We start from the raw sequence: 19,499 nt of genomic DNA, 5'->3' as shown, positions 1-19,499 counted from the left end.
TTTTCAAGTCCAGCAAGAGCTGTTTACCATGACAGTTATACTCTGGCAAATCAATTCTGTAGTACATCAATTCAATTTATATTCTAGAGGAACTAAACATTGATGGCAAAAAGCCTATTTATGAGAAATGGGTAAAGAGTCATTATGTATGTAAACCAGCTATCTGAGGATAACATTTATATCCCCTTTCTAAAGTAAGCGTTTAGTTTACATATCTTTAGACAGCTGTATTTGGAAAGGGTTACTATACTGAACATGGGGAAGGGGCAAGCTGAGGAATTACCTGAAATCCAATAGTAGTCTGCTTCACATTTAATACAGCCTGAACGTAAACTTAGGGTTGCCAAGTGTCCCTTTTTGACAGGAATGCTCAGTTGAAAAGGGATCCTGGCGACTCTGGTCAGCACCACTGACTGGGCCATTAGAAGTCCGGTCGGCGGCACAGCACGGGACCCAGGGGTATTGCAGGCTACCTACCTGCCTGGCTCCACGCAGCTCACGGAAGAGGCCACCATGTCCCTTTGGCCCCTCGGTGCATGAGTGGCCAGGAAGTGCTGCACATTGCCCCTGTCCGAGTGCTGGCTCCAATGGGAGCTTCGGGGAGGTGCCTGTGGGTGCAAGGGCAGAGCATGGAGCCTCCCTGGCTGCCCATGCACTATGGGGGCCACAAGGACCCAGTGGCCACTTCCTGGGAGCTGTGATAAGTGTCATCAGGAGCCTGCATCTCGAACTCCCCTCCCACACCCCAACTCCCTGCTCCAGCCTGAAGTGGGGTGGGGCTGGGGATGAGGAGCTCAGGGCTGGGGCAGAGGGTTGGAGAACAGGGGTGTGAGGGATTCGGCTGGGGTTACGGGCTCCAGGGTGGGGCCAGGGATGAGGAGCTCAGGGCTGGGGCAGTGGGTTGGAGTGCAGGGGTGTGAAGGCTCTGGATGAGGGTGCAGGCTCTGGGGTGGGGCTTGGGATGAAGGCACTGGAGTACAGGAGGGTGCTCTGGGACTATGGTGGGGAGAGAGGACTCTCCCCAGCTCTCTCTCCCCGCAGCAGCACCTGGGCTGGGGCCGCAGGAGAGGCGCCCCTCCCATAGCTCCCCGCAGGTCCACTGGGGCCGGGTTTGGGGAGGGGCACCCCATGACAGGGCCAGGCTAAACATCCACGGTTGGGTCTGGGCCTGGATAGGGGCACCCTGTCCGCGGTAGGTCCAGGCTGTAGCTTAGTTGGGGCTAGGGGACCAACCCGGCCATGGCAGATCTGGACTGCAGCATATTTGGGGCAGGGGAGCCACTCTGCCATGGCCGGTTTGGGTCTGGGCTTGGTTTGGGCCAGCGGGGGGGTCGCCCCTTCCCTGGCCTTGGCAGGTGCCTAGGTGGGTTCCCTGAACACCTGCATGACGCTAAATAGGCTGCTGCACGGTTGCGCAGCTTACAGGAAACTTAGTCTGCGGGACCCCACTTGTTATGCTCTTCCAGTATGACTGTGAACCACTGATAACTACTCTCTAGGAACAGTTTTCCAACCAGCATTGTACCCATCTTAAAGTAGCTCCATCTAGGCTGTATTTCCCTAGTTTGTTTATGAGAAGGTCATGTGAGAGAGAATCAAAAGCTTTACTAAAATCAAGATAAACCACATCTACCACTTCCCCCTTATCCACAAGGCTTGTTACTCTGTCAAAGAAAGCTATCAGCTTGGTTTGACATGATTTGTTCTTGACAAATCCATGCTGACTGTTACCTATCACCTTATTATCTTCTAGATGTTTCTAAATAGATTGCTTAATTATGAGTGGACAAATCTGGGTCCATGAATTAACTGTCCTACTGCATATAATATAGTTATAATATAGTTACTTCTCAGTCAAAATATTCCTGAGTTACAATACCACTTGAGGCTGTAATTCTGAAAACACTTACCACCAGACATAGAATTTACTAATAGAGGTAGGCAAGTAACTGGGTTTTTTGTTTGTTTGTTTGCTACCAGATCTGAAAAATTGGAAAACAATTTTGGGTTGCATGATTTATTTTGTTTAGATTTTAGGCATTTTTAATCATTTGTTTTTTATAAAAGGAAATTTGGAAATGAAGGGCTGGGCTCTCAAGCTTGACTATGTCTGCCATGATGCACTATGGCCAGAAACTCCTGCACTGTCTCCTCTCTCCAAAAGTAGAGACCATTGCTTCTCATGGGTGATAGTCTGATTATGGAGCCCAGATTATAGGAGAGAATGGGAGCATACGGCATCTGAACTACAACTCCCATGAGGCACCATGGCAGCATTTCTGAATGTAAATGTTTTGGTTTTCTGATTAAACTTTTGGTTTTCAAATTTTCACCTAAAAGATTAATTTTTCTCTGGAAAACCTCCTGGCTCCCATTTTCATATCATTTAAAGTAATGGTTCAGAAGAAACTGGACACCATCTTGGTGGTATCTTAAACAGAATTAAAACAAAATTACTGATTTATACACTTTCACTCATTTCAGTATCAGCTTTCTTGTGAATGAGACCAAAAACATGGAAAATGTCCTATTCCTAGTCCAGAATTTTCATAAATATATAGCTATTAAAAACAGAGGAATGTTACTAATGTTGGGCGCTCCCCAGCTCAGAGAAATCTTGTCCATACCTATTCCAACAGTTATCTGAGCAATGTATGCCCTGTACCCAGTGGTGAGCTGGAGCTGGTTCACACTGGTTCACTGGAACCGGTTCTTAAATTTAGAAGCCCTTTTAGAACCGGTTGTCCCTTATGGGACAACCGGTTCTGAAAGGGCTTCTAAATTTAACAACTGGCCAAAACTGGTGCCCTAGGCGTCGACTCCATGAGTGCTCCAGGGAGCACCCACAGGGAAAATTTGGTGGGCGCAGAGCACCCACCAGCAGCTCCCCACCCTGCCCCGCCCCATGTCCAGCCCCAGCTCACCTCCGCTCCCCCTCCGCCACCTCTCCTGAATGTGCCGCCCCACTCTGCTTCTCCACCCGCTGGTTTCCTGTAAACCAGCTGTTCGCGCGGGAAGCCTGGGAGGGTTGAGAAACAAGCTGCAACTTTGCGCTCAGGCCCAGTGAGGTGGAAGTGAGCTGGGGCACGAGGAGGGCCGCCCGCGCCGCATCAGGTAACCCAGAGGGTGTGCAGGGGAACAGCTCCTCGCCCCAGCTCACCTCTGCCTCCCTGGGTCTGAGCGTGAAGCCGACACCTGCTTCTCAGCCCTCCCAGGCTTCCCGCACGAACAGCTGATTCACGGGAAACCGGGGCGGCGCATTCAGGGGAGGAGGCGGAGCAGAGGTGACCTAAGGCCGGGCGCGGGGCAGAGACCTGCCAAGCACCCACCAAATTTTCCCTGTGGGTGCTCCAGCCCTGGAACACCCACGGAGTTGGTGCCTAAGGCGCCACTTCTCATGTGATCAGTGAGGGGAGTGGCCGTTCTCCCTGCTCCCCCCCTAGCTATGCCACCCTGCCCCTAGGAGCCAGAGGGACCTGCCAGATGCTCCCTGGGAGCTGCCCCAGGTACGCACCACCGGGACTCCCCACCTCACCCCCCAGCAGGTCCCTCTGGCTCTTAGGGGCGGGGTGGGCACCCACTAAGGTGGCCCATGAGACCCTCCTGCCCGGTTCTGGGGGCAGTCAGGGGACGGGGAAGGGGGTGGATGGGGCAGGGGTCCCAGGTGTGTATGTGTCAAGGAACACGGGGAGGGAGGGTTTGATTGGGCAGGAGTCCCAGGGGGCAGGGATGGGCCACAACCCCGTTGTGGGGTGAGGAGGGAACTGGTTGTTATGATTTTGGCAGCTCATCACTGCCTCTACCAATGTAACAAATTTAATCTATGAGAACATAGACATTTCTTTTGTTTCTTACTTCCTTATGTGGAGTTTTCTACAAGGCTGGAGATCTACAAGGATCCAATAAGCTTTTTCCCAGTTAAAAATAAAAAAAAGAAAAAAAGAAAGCTAAACAAGAGATGCAAATGCCTGACTGGAAGAACACTTTAGCCCTTAGGAAAGTTTCTGGCAGTGCTATGTAAAATATCATATGCCTTTGGGGGAAAAAAACAACAAAAACTTTGTTTAAATCAGCCTTTAACAAGCATATTTTGGGAGCTTTACAAATTAGCCTCCTTTCCAAAAGGGGATTTTGTTGCAAAATGCCATTGTTTCAAATGATAAATTAATGTTACATGTCACTGAGTTAAGACATCAAGATGAAGAGATGAGGAGTTCTTGGATCATCAGAGCAAACTCAGGTATTATCCGTATCCAGAAACCTACAAGTCTGTATCTGCTGCTCTGGTTTTGCTGCATTTTGATGCCATGCCTCTGTGAATATTTCTGTCTGTGAAGATCCTCGTTAAGAGGAGATAAATATAAGGTCTTCTCCTCTTGGTCTTTGATCACCATTTCTCATGCAGAATCCAGAGATGCTTTTGGAACTTTGGACTGTGACCTGTAACTTAGACATTTATCCCTCCTTTCTGATAACATTTTATGTGAAGACAGGCAGCCCAATCCTCATCCGGTGTAAACTGTCATAGTTCCACTGAGATCAATGAAGCTACACTGAGTTACACCAGTTCAGGATCTGTCCCATTGGGTACATTAACAATGCAGTATGTCAGCATCTCTTTTCCAGTGTATGAAGTGGTGCCAGGTTCTCTCAAATGTTACTACACCCAGAGAGATAGTGTTAGAATGACACTCTGTACCTCAAAATAAATCCCTGTAATCCCCATATGCACCACTTTTATATGGTTATAGTTTGTACAACACATTCCTTGTGAGGTATCATTTGAAAACTCATGGACTACTGAACATCATTATCCTGTTAACACGTGTGTATCATCATTGTATTTGAAGTTATGAAATTTTGCTATATGTTTGTTACTGAAACATGTTGTGAGTCTGGGGAATGCCCACAAACTAACTCTTTAGAAATAACAAAAGAACTATAAACAAAGAACTTGCATGTCATCCTCAGAAATGGTGCAAGCCTCACATACACAAAAGGTGAGAGCAAGAAATCTACAATTCACCTGAGAGACATGTTGAATCTTACTTACTCAACAGACTCATTGTCTGCACCCCAGCAGCGTAGTGCGGAGGAGAGTATAAAATAAGAGACAGTGACATCATCAGTAGGCCTCTTCTTCCCCATTTCTACACAACAGGCAAGATTGCTTGGAAGACAAAGACCAATCAGTGAACTGTGGGGAAGGGGGATGATCCTAACTGGAAGGCTTTCCAGTTAGCATGAACAGCTGAAGGTTTTGGGTAAGAGAAATCCTTTTGCTTTCGAATCTTACTTAACATGGAAAAGTTTAGGGATTACCCTGCTATTTTGTCTTTTATTTCTTTTGTAACCAGATCTGACCCTTATGCCTAAACCACTTACAATCACTTAAAGTCTATCTTTCTATAGTTAATACACTTGTTCTAATGTTTTGTCTAAAACAGTGTAGTTGTTTGTAGTGTTTGGGAACTCTCTACTCAGGTTAAAAAATGGCTGGTGCATATCCATTACCCATTGGTGGAACGGTGAACTAACTAATGAGCTTGCATTGTTCAAGAGGGTCTTGAGCAGTGTAAGATGCATATTTATGAGGTGCAAGGCTGGAGCTGGTGAGATTTGCAGATATCTCCCAGTATACAGTTCATGAGTGGCTGGGAGACCATTCCTATAACTTTGTTGGGTGTGCCTTCATATACTAATGGCAGTGTATCAGCAAAGCGTGGAGGGTGTGCTTTTCACTAGCAGAGCAGCGTGAGAGATATCCTGAGCTAGAGAGTTAAGGAGGCACAGCAATTCCACAGTCCAGATTGTACGCTGGGGGACGTCACAGTAAGGCTGACAATACTGGAAAGCAAATATAACAGGAGTCAAATAAACAACAAGACAGACTTATGATTCTTTGCAAACTTACATTCAATATCTGGAGTATGAAAATATATGGATCTGAATTCTGTCAAGACTAACCTAGAATGTTTCCTTAAAACACTTCTGACAATCCATTTCATTTGAAACACTATTGCTATTCCAGACCTGGGATTCTGTGGAGTAGAGACTATCCATCATGCTGGAAGACATTCAATTGAGGGCTGTCAAGTGATTAAAAAAATTAATCACTATTAATGATGTGATGAAAAAATAATCACAATTAATTGCACAATTAATTGCACAATTATTCATGCTGTTAAACAATGATAGAATACCATTTATTTAAATATTTTGGATGTTTTCTATATTTTCAGATATATTGATTTCAATTACAACGCAGAATACAAAAGTGTACAGTGCTCACTTTGTTTTTATTTTTGATTACTAATATTTGAACTGTACTACAAGTACTGTAGTGCAATCTCTTTATCATGAAAGTCGAATTTACATATGTAGAATTATGTAGAAAAAAAACCCTTCATTCAAAAATAAAACAATGTAAAACGTTAGACCCTACAATTCCAATCAGTCCTACTTCTTGTTCAGCCTATTGCTTAGACAAACAACTTCGTTTACATTTGCAGAAGATAAGGCTCCTTGCTTCTTCTTTAAAATGTCACCTGAAAGTGAGAACAGGTGTAAGCAGAGCACAGTTGTAGCGAGCATTGCAAAATATTTACATTCCAGATGTGCTCAAGATTCATATGACCCTTCATGCTTCAACCACCATTCCAGAGGACATGCGTCCATGCTGATGACAGATTCTGCTCAATAACGATACAAAGCAGTGTGGACTGATGCAAGTTGATTTTCATCATCTGAGATAGATGCCACCAGCAGAACGCTGATTTTCTTTTTTGGTGGTTTGGGTTCTGTAGTTTCCGCATCAGAATGTTGCTCTTTTAAGATGTTTGAAAGCATGCTCCACACCTCATCCCTCTCAGATTTTGGAAGGCAGTTCAGATTCTTAAATCTTGGGTTGAGTGCTGTAGCTATCATTAGAAATTTCATATTGGTATCTTCTTTGCATTTCGTCAAATTTTCAGCGAAAGTGTTCTTAGAACGAACAATATGTGCTGGGTTGTCAAGGTTCCTTCCCCACTCTGAACTCTAGGGTGGATGTGGGGACCTGCATGAAAGACCCCCTAAGCTTATTCATACCAGCTTAGATTAAAAACTTCCTCAAGGTACAAACTTTGCCTTGTCCTTGAACCCTATGCTGCCACCGCCAAAACAAAGAACAGGGAAAGAGCCCACTTGGAGACATCTTCCCCCCCAAAATATCCTCAAAAATATTCCCCCCAAAAATATTTTTTTAAAAAAATTAAATAAATTTCAACTGGTATTCTATTGTTTAATGGTGCAATTAATCGTGATTAATTGTTTTAATCGTGAATACTTTTTTTTAGTTAATCACATGTCTTAACTGCTCTAATTAAATGTCATGGTGGTTCTGTGATGTGCACAAATGAGGACTCGAATAAGACCATTCAAATAAGTTTTACTTATAACCTAGGACAATATTTGAATACAAGGTTCCAGAGAAAAAAAAGTTAATACAGTAGCCCATTGACCTGACAAAACTATGATATTAATTACCAGATAAATGGTTTCCCATATCATGATTCCATGGGAACTGTACTGCTAATGTCATTTCCAGGCAAACAAGAGGGAACCAGAAATCTTGGATCTCAGTCCAGGAAAGTGCCAAAAACTTTGAACACCTAGAATTGCATACACAAGTCCCTTCACTTGATTATTTAATTTGCTATCCCCCATTCCTGGCTGCTTTGCTAATCCACTAAAGTACCTCATTCACAGTGCAAAAAAAATCAACACAAAAAAGGGATTTGAGGGATACGGCGATAATGGGACAGGAATTGAGCCAGATCTGGTGAAAACTGTTCTCAGTCACAGTGCTTATTCTAACACAGCAAACCTCAGTCAAATTAGTTTCTCCTACATGCCTCTCCCATAAAACCAAGTCAACTTGTTTCTTGCTTCCATTTTCCAAGATCTTCTATAACTCCCAAAGGACACTTTTGAAGCTAGAGCTGGTCAAAAAGTTTTCAATGGAAGTTTTCCATCAGAAAATGCAGTCTTGTTGAAACCAAAACTTTTCACGTGAATGTGCCATTTTTGACAAAATTTTCAATGTAAGAAAGTCAAAACATTTTGTTTAAGTTTTCTCAATTTGATAATGCTGAAATAATTTGTTCAGATGTGGAAATAATTTTATTTCAATTTTATTATTTTGTTGTATTTCATTTTGGCTATTATAATAATAATTTGAACATACTATGCTTGTATGTTATTTAACATGTTATGTTATAATGTGTTGACCTCTTATAAACAAGATGTTTCAAACATATCCAAATGAAACATTTTTGTGGCTTTGAACGCTACAGGAACAAACACTTTAAAAGTCCAGTAGGACACCATATCCTACTTAAGGGGAAAAAGGCTGGAGCGATCAAAGTCTAGGAACAAAGCATGTAGCCCATACTTACACAATAGGGGAACTCTATTCTGGGAAGGTGTGACTCTGAAAAAAAATTGGGGGTTGTGGTGGGTAATTAGGACTGGATCCTGCACTATGGCTTTCCTCTCTTTCTCAGACCTATGGAGGCCCACATATAACCAGAATAAAAAGCTTGCAAAGGTAGCTTAAAGGGTGTATCTATACTTCAGTTAGACACTCGTGGCTGGCCCATGCCAGCTGACAACGCACAGGGCTTGGACTCAAGGGCTGTTTAACTGCGGTGTAGATGTTTGGGCTTGGGCTGCAGCCCAGGCTCTGGGATCCTCCCACCTGGGCTGCAGACTCAGCCCAAAATCTACACCGCAGTTAAAGGAGCCTTTTAGCTTGAGCCCCCAGAGCCCAAGTCAGCTGGCATGAGGCAGCCGCAGGTTTTTAATTGTAGTGTAGACATACCCAAAGTCTTCTTTGCCCCAACCCTTCTGTCCTTGCACCTAGTGCAGGAACAGAGTAACTAAAATCAGTCATTTCATGCCATAGTGGATCACGGCAAATGGTAGTGAACTGCTGGCAGGGCAAATCCATATAATTCTACATTGAACAAATGAAGATTAGTAAGGATTTTCTGCCAACAGAAAAACAAAGTGAATAGGGCCAGTCAAATCAGACTCTGTTTAATTCCTGACATGTTAAATCATTACAGACCTGATTCTCAACTGTGCTTCTTTACAACTAGCCCTAATATTCTGAGCATTCATTTAGAAAAAATCCAGTTCAAAAGAAAGAGAAGGTTTAGGAGGGAATCAAAAACAAATGGGTTGGTGCAGTTTCTAATTTATGCTTAACACTCAGCAGATTGAAAGTTAAGCAGGAAGAATTTTGCTTCCAAATGATCAATCAAAAATCACCTGCTAAATTTAAAGAGACAGAAGTTGTGAATACAAGACATAACAGTTCATCCTGGGAGAAATTTACCCTCTGGTATTTATAGTGTCAAACAGTTACAGTAACATCTTTATTTTGTCCTGAAAGATTTAATAGAGTCTGATGCTCTATTAACTTGCTGATTTATTCAAGGAACATCACCTTCCATTCACAGAAGGGGAAGCTCAATTGCAGTCCACCAAAGAAAAAACTCGAAGGGAAAGTAACTATCCTAAAAGTTACTCAATGGCTTTGAATGGAGAATGTTGCTTAAATAAAAAATGAAGTCATGGTGGTTGGGCAAGATTGTGCTTTGCCAACAGATTTTAAAAAAATCAAATATAATGTGTGATTTAGGCAGAGGCCCATGTTGGTGGCTAGTACTGAGCCAGATCACCCAGGTCGAACTAGTATGACTTCCCAGTTAGTAGGCAGAATACACACTTTGGATGATACTGCAGCCTGTTCTCCCTGCTATGTTTGACCAGGTTCATAGACCAGTATGGGGGGAGAGTAGCACCATTTCCCTGCCATCACCACACCCTTCCCACCTAACTCTAGAGTGACTTGTGGCCCTCAGGAGCCGTGCCTACTTTCACTGCTGTACAGGGACTGTTATCTTACCTGATTCTGGTGCAAGGGGATGGAAGGCCTCTTGGTCCTTACTCCCATATCCTGTACAGACAAAAGCTGAGGCCAGACCTCTGAGTGATGCAGTTAAACTTATCTAACCCTTGGTATAGAGAGCATTAGGTTGACAGGAGAATTATCCTGCAGACCTAGCTACTGCTTCTGGGGGGTTGGAATACCTACGGCAACAGCATAGGTAGTGTCTACACTGAAGCACTACAGTGGTGCAGCTGCAGTGGTTCAACTATGCGGCTGTAGTGTTTTCAGAGTAGACAAATCCTTAGTTTGAGGTAGCTTAATACTCCTTGGAGGAGCATACAGGATATCTCCTGATAGAGGAGAATTAAACTACTTTACTTCTGAATGACAGCATCCACACATGAGTTTAATGTGATTTAATGTAAGTACATTAATTGTTACAGCTTTAGTAAAAATTTTCTTAACTTTTCTGAGTGTCCCCATGTAGACAAACCTTTAATGTCTGAAAAAAAGTGCAATATTTACAGCTATGGAAGTTTATGTCTTCTGATGAACCAGAAATGTTAAAGCATGATCAACAACTATCTAAACTCCCCATTGTGTCAGACTCTTTGAGGGACCATTCCCCAGGGTGGTTAGGTCACTCTACATATACAATAAATCCCTGGCATCTTTGCTGAGTTCTCCAACAAGGGTGCCTAGTATTGTCAGTTGTTATAGCGGTTTTTGTGAGGTTGTCAGCAGCAAAAAAAAAAAAAAACCAGGAACTGGACAAATACCATCAACTAGTTTAAGAGTGATTACAGATCAGATAATAACATCTTTCAGTCTCTGCTTAGAACGGACAATGTTCCTTGGCCCACATCCATGCTAGTGACCCATTAAGTAAAAGGCTCTGTATCCCATTGTCAAATCCTTGAGCCAGCTGTCAAGAAAACGCAAACACACAAAGCCCACATGTATTTTTTGTTTTAGGGTTTGAGACAGATATTCGAATTTCTGCATGGTTCTGTACTGTGTTCATTCATGCTCCAGCTTAGGTGGCACCAGTAAAGAATAAAAAGGAAGAGGAGGAAACAAAGAACAAAATAATAATATGAAAAAGGAAACAGTCCAAGCAATTTACAATAAGCATCCAAAGCTTTGTTTTTTACATCAGTTTAAATCCACGAGTCACAGTCAACCACTAAATCGAATAACCAGTCCACATGTTGCTTCATATTTACACGTATATTTACGTGCATGTCCTTAAAAAAATTCTCTGTATTTTTCTCTGATAAGTTAATGGGTATATTCCCTTTCTTTATTTTTTAAAATTAGGTTTCTATGATAAAGAATGTTAACTGAAGGCAGATCATGCTGGGAATTCAGCCAACATCAGATTACTGCTTTATACATAGTTTTAACACTGTAAAAGAATAATCATCACCAGTATATAGTGCCAAGAAAGGGGAAGAGGAGGCAGAGGGAAGTAAGGAAAGGCTTTCAGCAATTCAATATACAATAATAAATATAGGTCTAATATAATAATAATATAATAAAATAGGACTAATGCTAGAACATTAAAAGATTGATGAAAAAAAGAGACAAAAGAGATGGCGGCTCTCAAATATTGACATAAGAGGACAAGGAGGATGAGGCTTGTGCAGAACAAATAACAGAAAGAGCCACAACACAAGACTTGGTAGTAACAAGGGACTTTAACTACCCAGACATCAGTTGGAAATGTAGTTTGGCAAAATACAAAGTTCTTGGAATGTGTTGGGGACAACTTTTTGTTTCAGAAAGTGGAGGAAGTAACCAGGACAATTATTTTAGACTTCATTCTGACCAAGAGGGAGGAATTCATTGCATTTCTGAAGGTGAAAAGCAATTGGGCTGAAAGTGATCGTGAAATGATAGATGTCATGATTCTAAGGAAAGGAAGGAGTCAGAGAAGCAGAATAAGGACCATGGACTTCAAAAAAGCCAACTTTACCAAACTCCTAAAACTGGTAGCTAAAGTCTGATAGGAAGAAAATTTGAGGGATAAAGGAGTTCAGGAGAGTTGGCATTTGCTCAAGGAGATACTATTAAAGGCACCACTGCAAACGATCCTGATGCAAAGGAAAGACAGGAAGAATAGTAAGAGGCCAATATGGCTTCATCACGAGCTCTTTAATGACCTGAAAATCAAAAAGGAATGCTATATAAAAATGGAAACATGGAGGAATTGCTAAGGAGGAGTACAAAAAATTAAGAGAAGCACATAGGCCCAAAATCTGACAGGCTAAGTCATGAAGTGACTTAACACCTTCCAAGGGACATAAAATGCAATAAGAAGTTCTTTAAATACATTAAGATCAATAGAAAGATGAAGAAAAGTATAGGTCTTCAATTTAGCAGGGAAGGAGAGCTAATAACTGACATGAAGAAGGCTGAGGTGTTTAATGCCTATTTTGCTTTATTCTTCACTAAAAAGGTTAATGGTGGCCAGATAACACTATTAATATTAACATGGGGAAAGGAGTGCAACCTAAAAGAGAGAAAGATCAGGTTAAAATATTTAGATAAGTTAGATGTATCTGACTCAACAGGGCCTGATGAAATTCATCATAGGGAACATAAGCAACTAGCTGAAACAATCTTGGAAATGTTACTAGTTATCTTCAAGAATTATTGGAAAATGGGTAAGGTTCCAGAGAACTGAAGAAGGGAAAACATAGTACCTATCTTTAAAGAGGGGAACAAAGAGTACCCAGGGAATTATAGACCAGCACTTTGGCGGACAAGATTAGAAGTCAAAACAACCTTGACAAATTGGACAATTGGTGTGGATTCGACAAGATGAAATTCAATAAAGATAAGTACAAAGTACTTCACTTGGGAAGAAAAAATAAAATGCACAACCACAAAATGGGGAATAACTTGATAGTACTGCTGAAAAGGGCCTGGTGGTTACAGTGGATCACAAGTTACATCTGAATCAACAATGTGATGAATTTGTGAAAAAGGCTAATAACGTCATCTTAACAGAAGTGTTGTATATAAGATATGGGAGGTAACTGTCCTGCTGTACTTGACACTGGTGAAGCCTCAGCAGGAGTACTGTGTTCAGTTCTGGTCACCACATCTTAGGAAACGTGAACAAATTGGAAAAAGACCAGAGGAGAGCAGAGAAATGATAAAACAGTGGTGGGCAACCTGCGGCCCATCAGGGTACTGGCCGCCGCTTCCCAAAGCTCCCATTGACCGGCAACGGTGAACCGCGGCCACTGGGAGCTGCAGGGGGCCATGCCTGCAGACAGTCAACATCAGTAAAATGTTTTGCGGCCCACAATCAGATTACCCTTCAGGTCGCCCACCACTGCGATAAAAGGTTTAGAAAACTTGACCTTTAAGAAGTGGCGGATTATCAAATGAACCCAGAGCCTTGGCAGAAGCGGCAGGGTGCCAGACGAAGCCCCAGCACCCCAACCGGGGCCCCGGAAGAAATGTCAGGTGGGTGGGATAGGGAAGCCTCAGCGCCCCAACCATAATCCCCTGGGCGGGCGGGAAGGGCGGCAGATGGCAAAAAGCCCCAGTGCTTGGACCATGGCTGCGGTCCCAGGACTGGAGGAGCTCCCTGCTGTGGCCCTGGGGACGTGGAGGGGGGACAGAGTTTCTCTTGTCTTGGGGTAGCAGGATGCGGGGCAAAAAGGAGAAAATGTGTTGCAGGGCTGGAGCGGGAGCGGGGAAGAATTTGGCTGGACCATGGGTTGAACAGGGCTGGGGTCACGGGAGAAGGGGCAGAATGGGATGGGGCCACGGGTGGGGTTTCAGGTAAAAGGGGTGGGAAGGGCCGTCCCCCACTTGCTCGGGCCCAGGGCCTCAGGAAACCTTAATCTGCCTCTGCCTATGAGGAAAGGTTTAAAGTATTGGGTGTGATGCTGTATGGAATACGTGGGACACTTTATGATATTGTTGATACTAATATTATATCATTGCAAGGAATCTGACCAGATATGCCATGTGTACCTGCGAAAATGTTATAATTTGCCAAGTATGATAATGTTGTTTATATGTTTGTACCACCTTTGTATTATGAGTTATAGATATGTATGGTATATCTGTATTTCCAAACTTGTGCTGTGTTTCTGGGTGACAGCCCTAGACAGATTGGCATCAGCATTGCCTAGCCTATTTGATGGCCCATCAAGTGGCATCATGTGTACAATGAACTCATTGAAAGGAACTAGGGGATACACCTTATGAGTCAGCAAGGCATGTGGTATGCTTATAGACAGAACTCTAAGACTTTTCTATGCCATGTGCTGTGAAACTTGTCTTTGGGACACAGGTCGTACAAGCCACATAGCAAAACAACATAAAAGGCAGCTACATTATCTCCATTTTGTCTTCATTCCTGCTTCTTACCTCTGGAAGGTAAGCTTTCAAATGAAGCTCTGAACAAAGGACTGAATGATCAGCAAACTCACCAATACTGCTAAGAACCTGATAAATAGACTTTGATAGTTTCTGTGTGTGACTGCTTCTTGTTATTTCTTTTTTCTTTATAATAAACCTTTAGTTTTAGACACTAAAGGATTGGCTGGCAGTGTGGTATTTTGGGTAAGACCAACCTAATATTGACCTGGCAATGTGGCTGGCCCTTTGGGTTTCAGAAGCTGTATAATGAGCAGAGGTTTTTAAACAACTTCTCACTTCACTGGACGTAGGTCCTGATTGAGAGCCAGAGAACTGGAATGCAACAAGGGAGCTGTGCGATTTCTTTTTTTGACTTCTTAATAACCAGTGTGGGAGATCAGAAGTACAGTTTGTGACTGGTTGGTGAGTCAAACTTCAGGTTACCCACCAGATTTTGGGAGAATCTGCTCTCCTTTTGCAGCCTGCCCTGGCCTTGGCATTTTCAGTGAGGGCTACCCCAGGCACCCCGGATCACATTGGGCATATTTAGTTTTGAGAAAAGATGACTGGGGAGGATTTAATAATAATCTTTAATATGTTAAGGGCTGTTATAAAGAGGACTGTGATCAATTGGTCTCCCTGTCCACTGAATAAGGGTAGTTAAGCTCTGGACTAGGCTTCCAAAGGAGGTTGTAGAATCCCCCATCACTGGAGGTTTTTAAAAACAGGTTGGACAGACATCTGTCAGGGCTGGTCTAGGTTTCCTTGGTCCTGCCTCAGCTCTGGGGGATGGATTTGATGACCTCCCAGGGTCCCTTCCACCTCCACATTTTTTATGATTCTGTGTGACAGTATGAATAAATATGATATTAAATAGATATGGACAAGCAGTGTCTGGGAAATCTTAACCAATGAACAGTTGTAGAATTCAAATCTTCCCAGCAGGGGTGAAACTTTTGAACCTCATAATACTGAGATATAGTAGCGGGTAAGTGTGATTGGAGCAAGATGTCAGTTGTAGTGCTAGTATGTGGGAAGGATAAGATTGGGAAGGATTAGACTGGTGAGAGGCAGGGAGGGAAGACAGTAGAAAGTTATAGTAATGTATTTGAGAACTTGGAGTTTTGCAGAGAATGGGTAGGTTTTAGCAATGCAGTTACTATAGCAAGTACAGGAACAATACAGCCATGTTACAACTTACAGGATGCTGAAAGGATTGATGGCTAGCTTTCAGAGTTGAGTAGGGGAAAACATGAATGGAAAACCACCACACCTAAAACTTATATTTCTGTTTTATTGCTCTTCAGCATAATGGTTTTGAACTGCATGTTTTTACTTGCTACGGAATCTATTTTAAAATGTCTTACCATCACAAATACAGTTACCCATCAAATAAGTTGTTAGAAAATGAGCATTATCTATTTCAAGAAACTGGTTGGCCTATCACAGAAAATATTTTTTAATGAATATGAGATTTCTATGGTAAAGATTGTTTTATATGCTTAAACTTGTGTGATAGCTATCACTGGCTCTGAACCATACCTTTCCCGTCCACATTACTGCATTTCTCCATTCTCCTTCATCATGGTTAGTTTGTGACAATGTTTGCATGTTTATTTATTTTAACTTTTAATTTTATTGATCTTTTTTCACTTGCCAGTTTTCTCTCCCTCTAGCTGACAGCCTGTCCTCCTTCTTCCCACCCCTAAGTTTAAAAGCATTTCCTCTCTCAGGTATGGGGAACTACTGTATTATTTCAGACCTCACTATGTGAGAACAGCTGATGAATTTTCAAGGGAACCTCACTTTATAATTTTTTGGTTTACATTTTCTATTTTGCTTTTAAAGTGAATTTTATTAGTTGTAAAGGATTCCAGACTGTCGCCATTAGAAAGTGAAGCACATCATTTAATCAATAAAGAGGAATGATAGAAATGCAGCATGTTCAGATTGCATATGCACATTCACCGTGTGCCTCAAACACAACGTGGTGGGAACAACTCTAGAAGTCATACAGCAGTTCATTCTCCTTGTTCATTTGTTCCTTGGCATCTCTACCAACAATGCCAACAACGGTGTCCGCTGTGTTGCACTTTTTCCATATGGACAACATGTCCACTTGAAAACTGAACTGAGAGCAACATGTCCACTTGAAAACTGAACTCATCTCATTCTACATAAGCCCCCAAAACAATTATCAGATAGTTCATCACCAACTTAGGACTGGCTCTGTATAGTGACCTAGTTGTGAAAGACTCCATCATATCCTATTACCAGTCCCATGAGCTAGCTAGTTTACAGTAGAGAGGGATTTTTGGTATAAAGGATGCTATATTTTTTTTTCTTTTTTTTTATATAACACTGTTACGGAAAACTTGCATTTTCTAGGGAATATAATTCTCAAATTATTTTTATTGTCACTTTTTTCTTTCCTCTTTTGAATACTCATTTGACCTAAATTCAGTTAGAGTAAACAAGCCAGGGATCCACAAACTGGAGCAGACCAGGGTGCACATTCTAGTTTCCTGAACTGCAAGTCAGATTCAAGTCTGTCTATTCTTGAGTATCTGAGGCATGGTATCTGAGGCTGTCACACAATGTTACAAAAAAGGCTTCCAATAATAAACTACCTGTCCAAACACACTGTATTTCAGGAATAAGTATGGCTTTTTCCTAGTTTAGTTGCAATATAAGGCTCCTCTAAAAATCAAATAGATGGGGCTTGATCCTGCAAACACTTATGCACATGGGTAACTTTTCTTCCAAGCATAATTATGTGTAGGATTGTCATAACAATTGTAAAAAAAAAGATACTGCAGCTAAAATCCTTTTGCTTATCCTGTATGAAAGTTCTCTAAACAGATAAATGGAAAATTTATCTATAACAAGGGTTACTGTTCCCTGAAGACCAGTTGAAACTGTAAATATATTATTTACAATAATGGGTTGTGAAAAAGCAGAAACTATTACCAAACATTATAGAAGCTACATTTTCATCAGTACTTCATCTTTATAATTGTCTTGTTCCAAACAGTGAGATGCCCAAGTTAATGCCTCAGATACTTTTACTCTACTTGTTCAAAATTATGCTTGTTCATAAAAGCAGTAGATAAGAATCCTAACAAGATTAATTAAACCCTCAGTAATAAACACAGTGCACACAGAAATGTAATTGATAAAATTTCCATTTAGTATGCAGTTCTTTTCCACTGTTTTACAAACATGCACTATTATATCATTTTGAACAGTGGGTGATGTTCTTTTAGGATAGAAGTGTTGTTTCAGTATCAATTACACACTACCTTTCAGAATTCCAGATTCCTCTTAAATGCTAAACATTTGCACAGCAACTATCTACTTTAGTCTATACTGTAATTTAATAAAGTTCATGTTGTTCCCACAGCAGGGGAATTATCATTTATTCATGTTTGAACTATCAATTTATAATAGATTAGCAAATTTCTCTCAATGTGAAATGCAGTTATGTTTACAACCCCTTCCCCTCTTTTTTAACATTCTGGAATGAAAAATGGTTTTAATTAAATATACCTTGATAGGGAGCACTAAATCCAGGGTATCGGTGGTTGCTGTCCGTTACAAAATGGAGTCTGAGCCAGTTTTTGTTGCTGATAATTGGAGGGGGTATATTCATTCCAGATAACCTGAATTATAAAAGAGAAATGAAATAAAAATAATTAATGGAGGGGAGACAAAAAAAACCATCAGTGCTGAAGACGTGGAGCTCCTTTGTTTTTGAAGTTTGATAAAAATCCTTAATTTTAAAGAGGAAAAAAAAAGTTTTCTTATAAACATGCTCATATTCAGATACTATATGTGTAACTCACTGAGACAATGAATATGCCTTTTTATTCCATGAATAAATATGACATGTAACTCATGAATGCTAAACCTATGACAAGTATCTGGGTTTCCCTAACAACTGGAATCAAGAGGCACGTTCTGTATACTATCTGCACGAGGGGTATACTGTCTCTCCAAGGTACTGTGTACCTTGTACTATAGTATCTGAACACCTCAAATCTTTAATGTATTAATCCACATAACTCCCACAGTAAGAAAGTGTCCTATTATCCCCATTTTACAGATGGGGAACAGAAGCACCCAGGGCTGGATTTTTAAAAGTATGTAGGTGCCTACTGAGATACAGATATACTGCAAGTGAGATTTTCAAAAGCACTTAGGTGTCATTTGGGAGTTAGGCACCTAAATACTTTTGAAAATACCACCATGTGCCTGCCTGCATCTTTAGCCGCCTAAACACTTTTAAAAATACAGTGCAGAGAGACTAAGTGACATGCCCAACATCGCACAGAAAGTTCATGGAACAGCAGAGAATTAGGCTAGTGCCCTAACTACTGGACCATGCTTTCTTCTTGACATTCTACATTATGTTTTGATTCATGCTCACAAGTCCCATTAATTACAATGAAAGTTATACATGAACTCCAGGTTGTTCATGTCGTGTTTATTCCTAAATGCACAGGTATTCCTCTGTTGGCCAGTATTTTGTTCCAGCCGAAGTTACCATCTTATATTCAGATACTACGCATTCCTCTTCCAATTCGAATACCTCTCTACTACTTGTATTGAAACTATTCAGGCTTTGTGTTTGGCAAAGTGAATATGATTCAATTTTAAATAGTCATGAAGTCTTAACTAGTAAATAGCTGCATGTGATACTTTGGAAGAAATGTATTTTGTAAGTTAAATATAACAACTAGAACAGGAATTTCTATTCTATGGGACATTTTGACTTTTTTTCTCCAATTCTAAATTTTAACAAAAAGCTGAAATTTTGAAGTTTGCCATGAAATGAAAATTCTGAAAATTTGTACTCAAGGGGATCAAAACATTTCATTTTGACTTTATCAGTTTGATTCATTTCATTTCATCTTCAATTTTATATTAAATCATTAAACATAATTTATTACATACAGGTAATAAATATATAATATTAAAATAATATTGTTGTATAATATCAAATTCATAATTAATCAGAACTATAAAGTGAAAGTGAAATATTTCAACACTGTCAGAACAATTTTTTTTCAAATTTTCACATTTAAAATTGTGTTGATCCAGGTTCTTGTCCTCACAAGAGTATCCCTGAAGAGCTCCATTGGTTTGCCTTAGGGACAATCTTTATCATATT

At 41.2% G+C, this 19,499-nt stretch overlaps 1 protein-coding gene across 3 annotated transcripts in view; it reads right to left on the bottom strand.

Annotated features, from left to right (window-relative positions):
• The window catches only part of CSMD3 (CUB and Sushi multiple domains 3), a 1,179,008-nt gene that overhangs the window by 766,807 nt on the left and 392,702 nt on the right, over positions 1-19,499 (bottom strand). For all 3 annotated transcript variants that reach the window (XM_048841517.2, XM_048841518.2, XM_048841519.2), the window contains exon 6: positions 17,876-17,988. In XM_048841517.2, the coding sequence (XP_048697474.2) occupies positions 17,876-17,988 (113 nt within the window). The remainder of the gene's footprint in view (positions 1-17,875; positions 17,989-19,499) is intronic.

Source organism: Caretta caretta, chromosome 2 (genome assembly GCF_965140235.1).
Source record: "Caretta caretta isolate rCarCar2 chromosome 2, rCarCar1.hap1, whole genome shotgun sequence".
In the NCBI taxonomy this organism is placed as follows: domain Eukaryota; kingdom Metazoa; phylum Chordata; order Testudines; family Cheloniidae; genus Caretta; species Caretta caretta.
The sequence above is the reverse complement of the archived record's forward strand: the minus strand, read 5'-3'. Positions and strand labels throughout refer to the sequence as shown.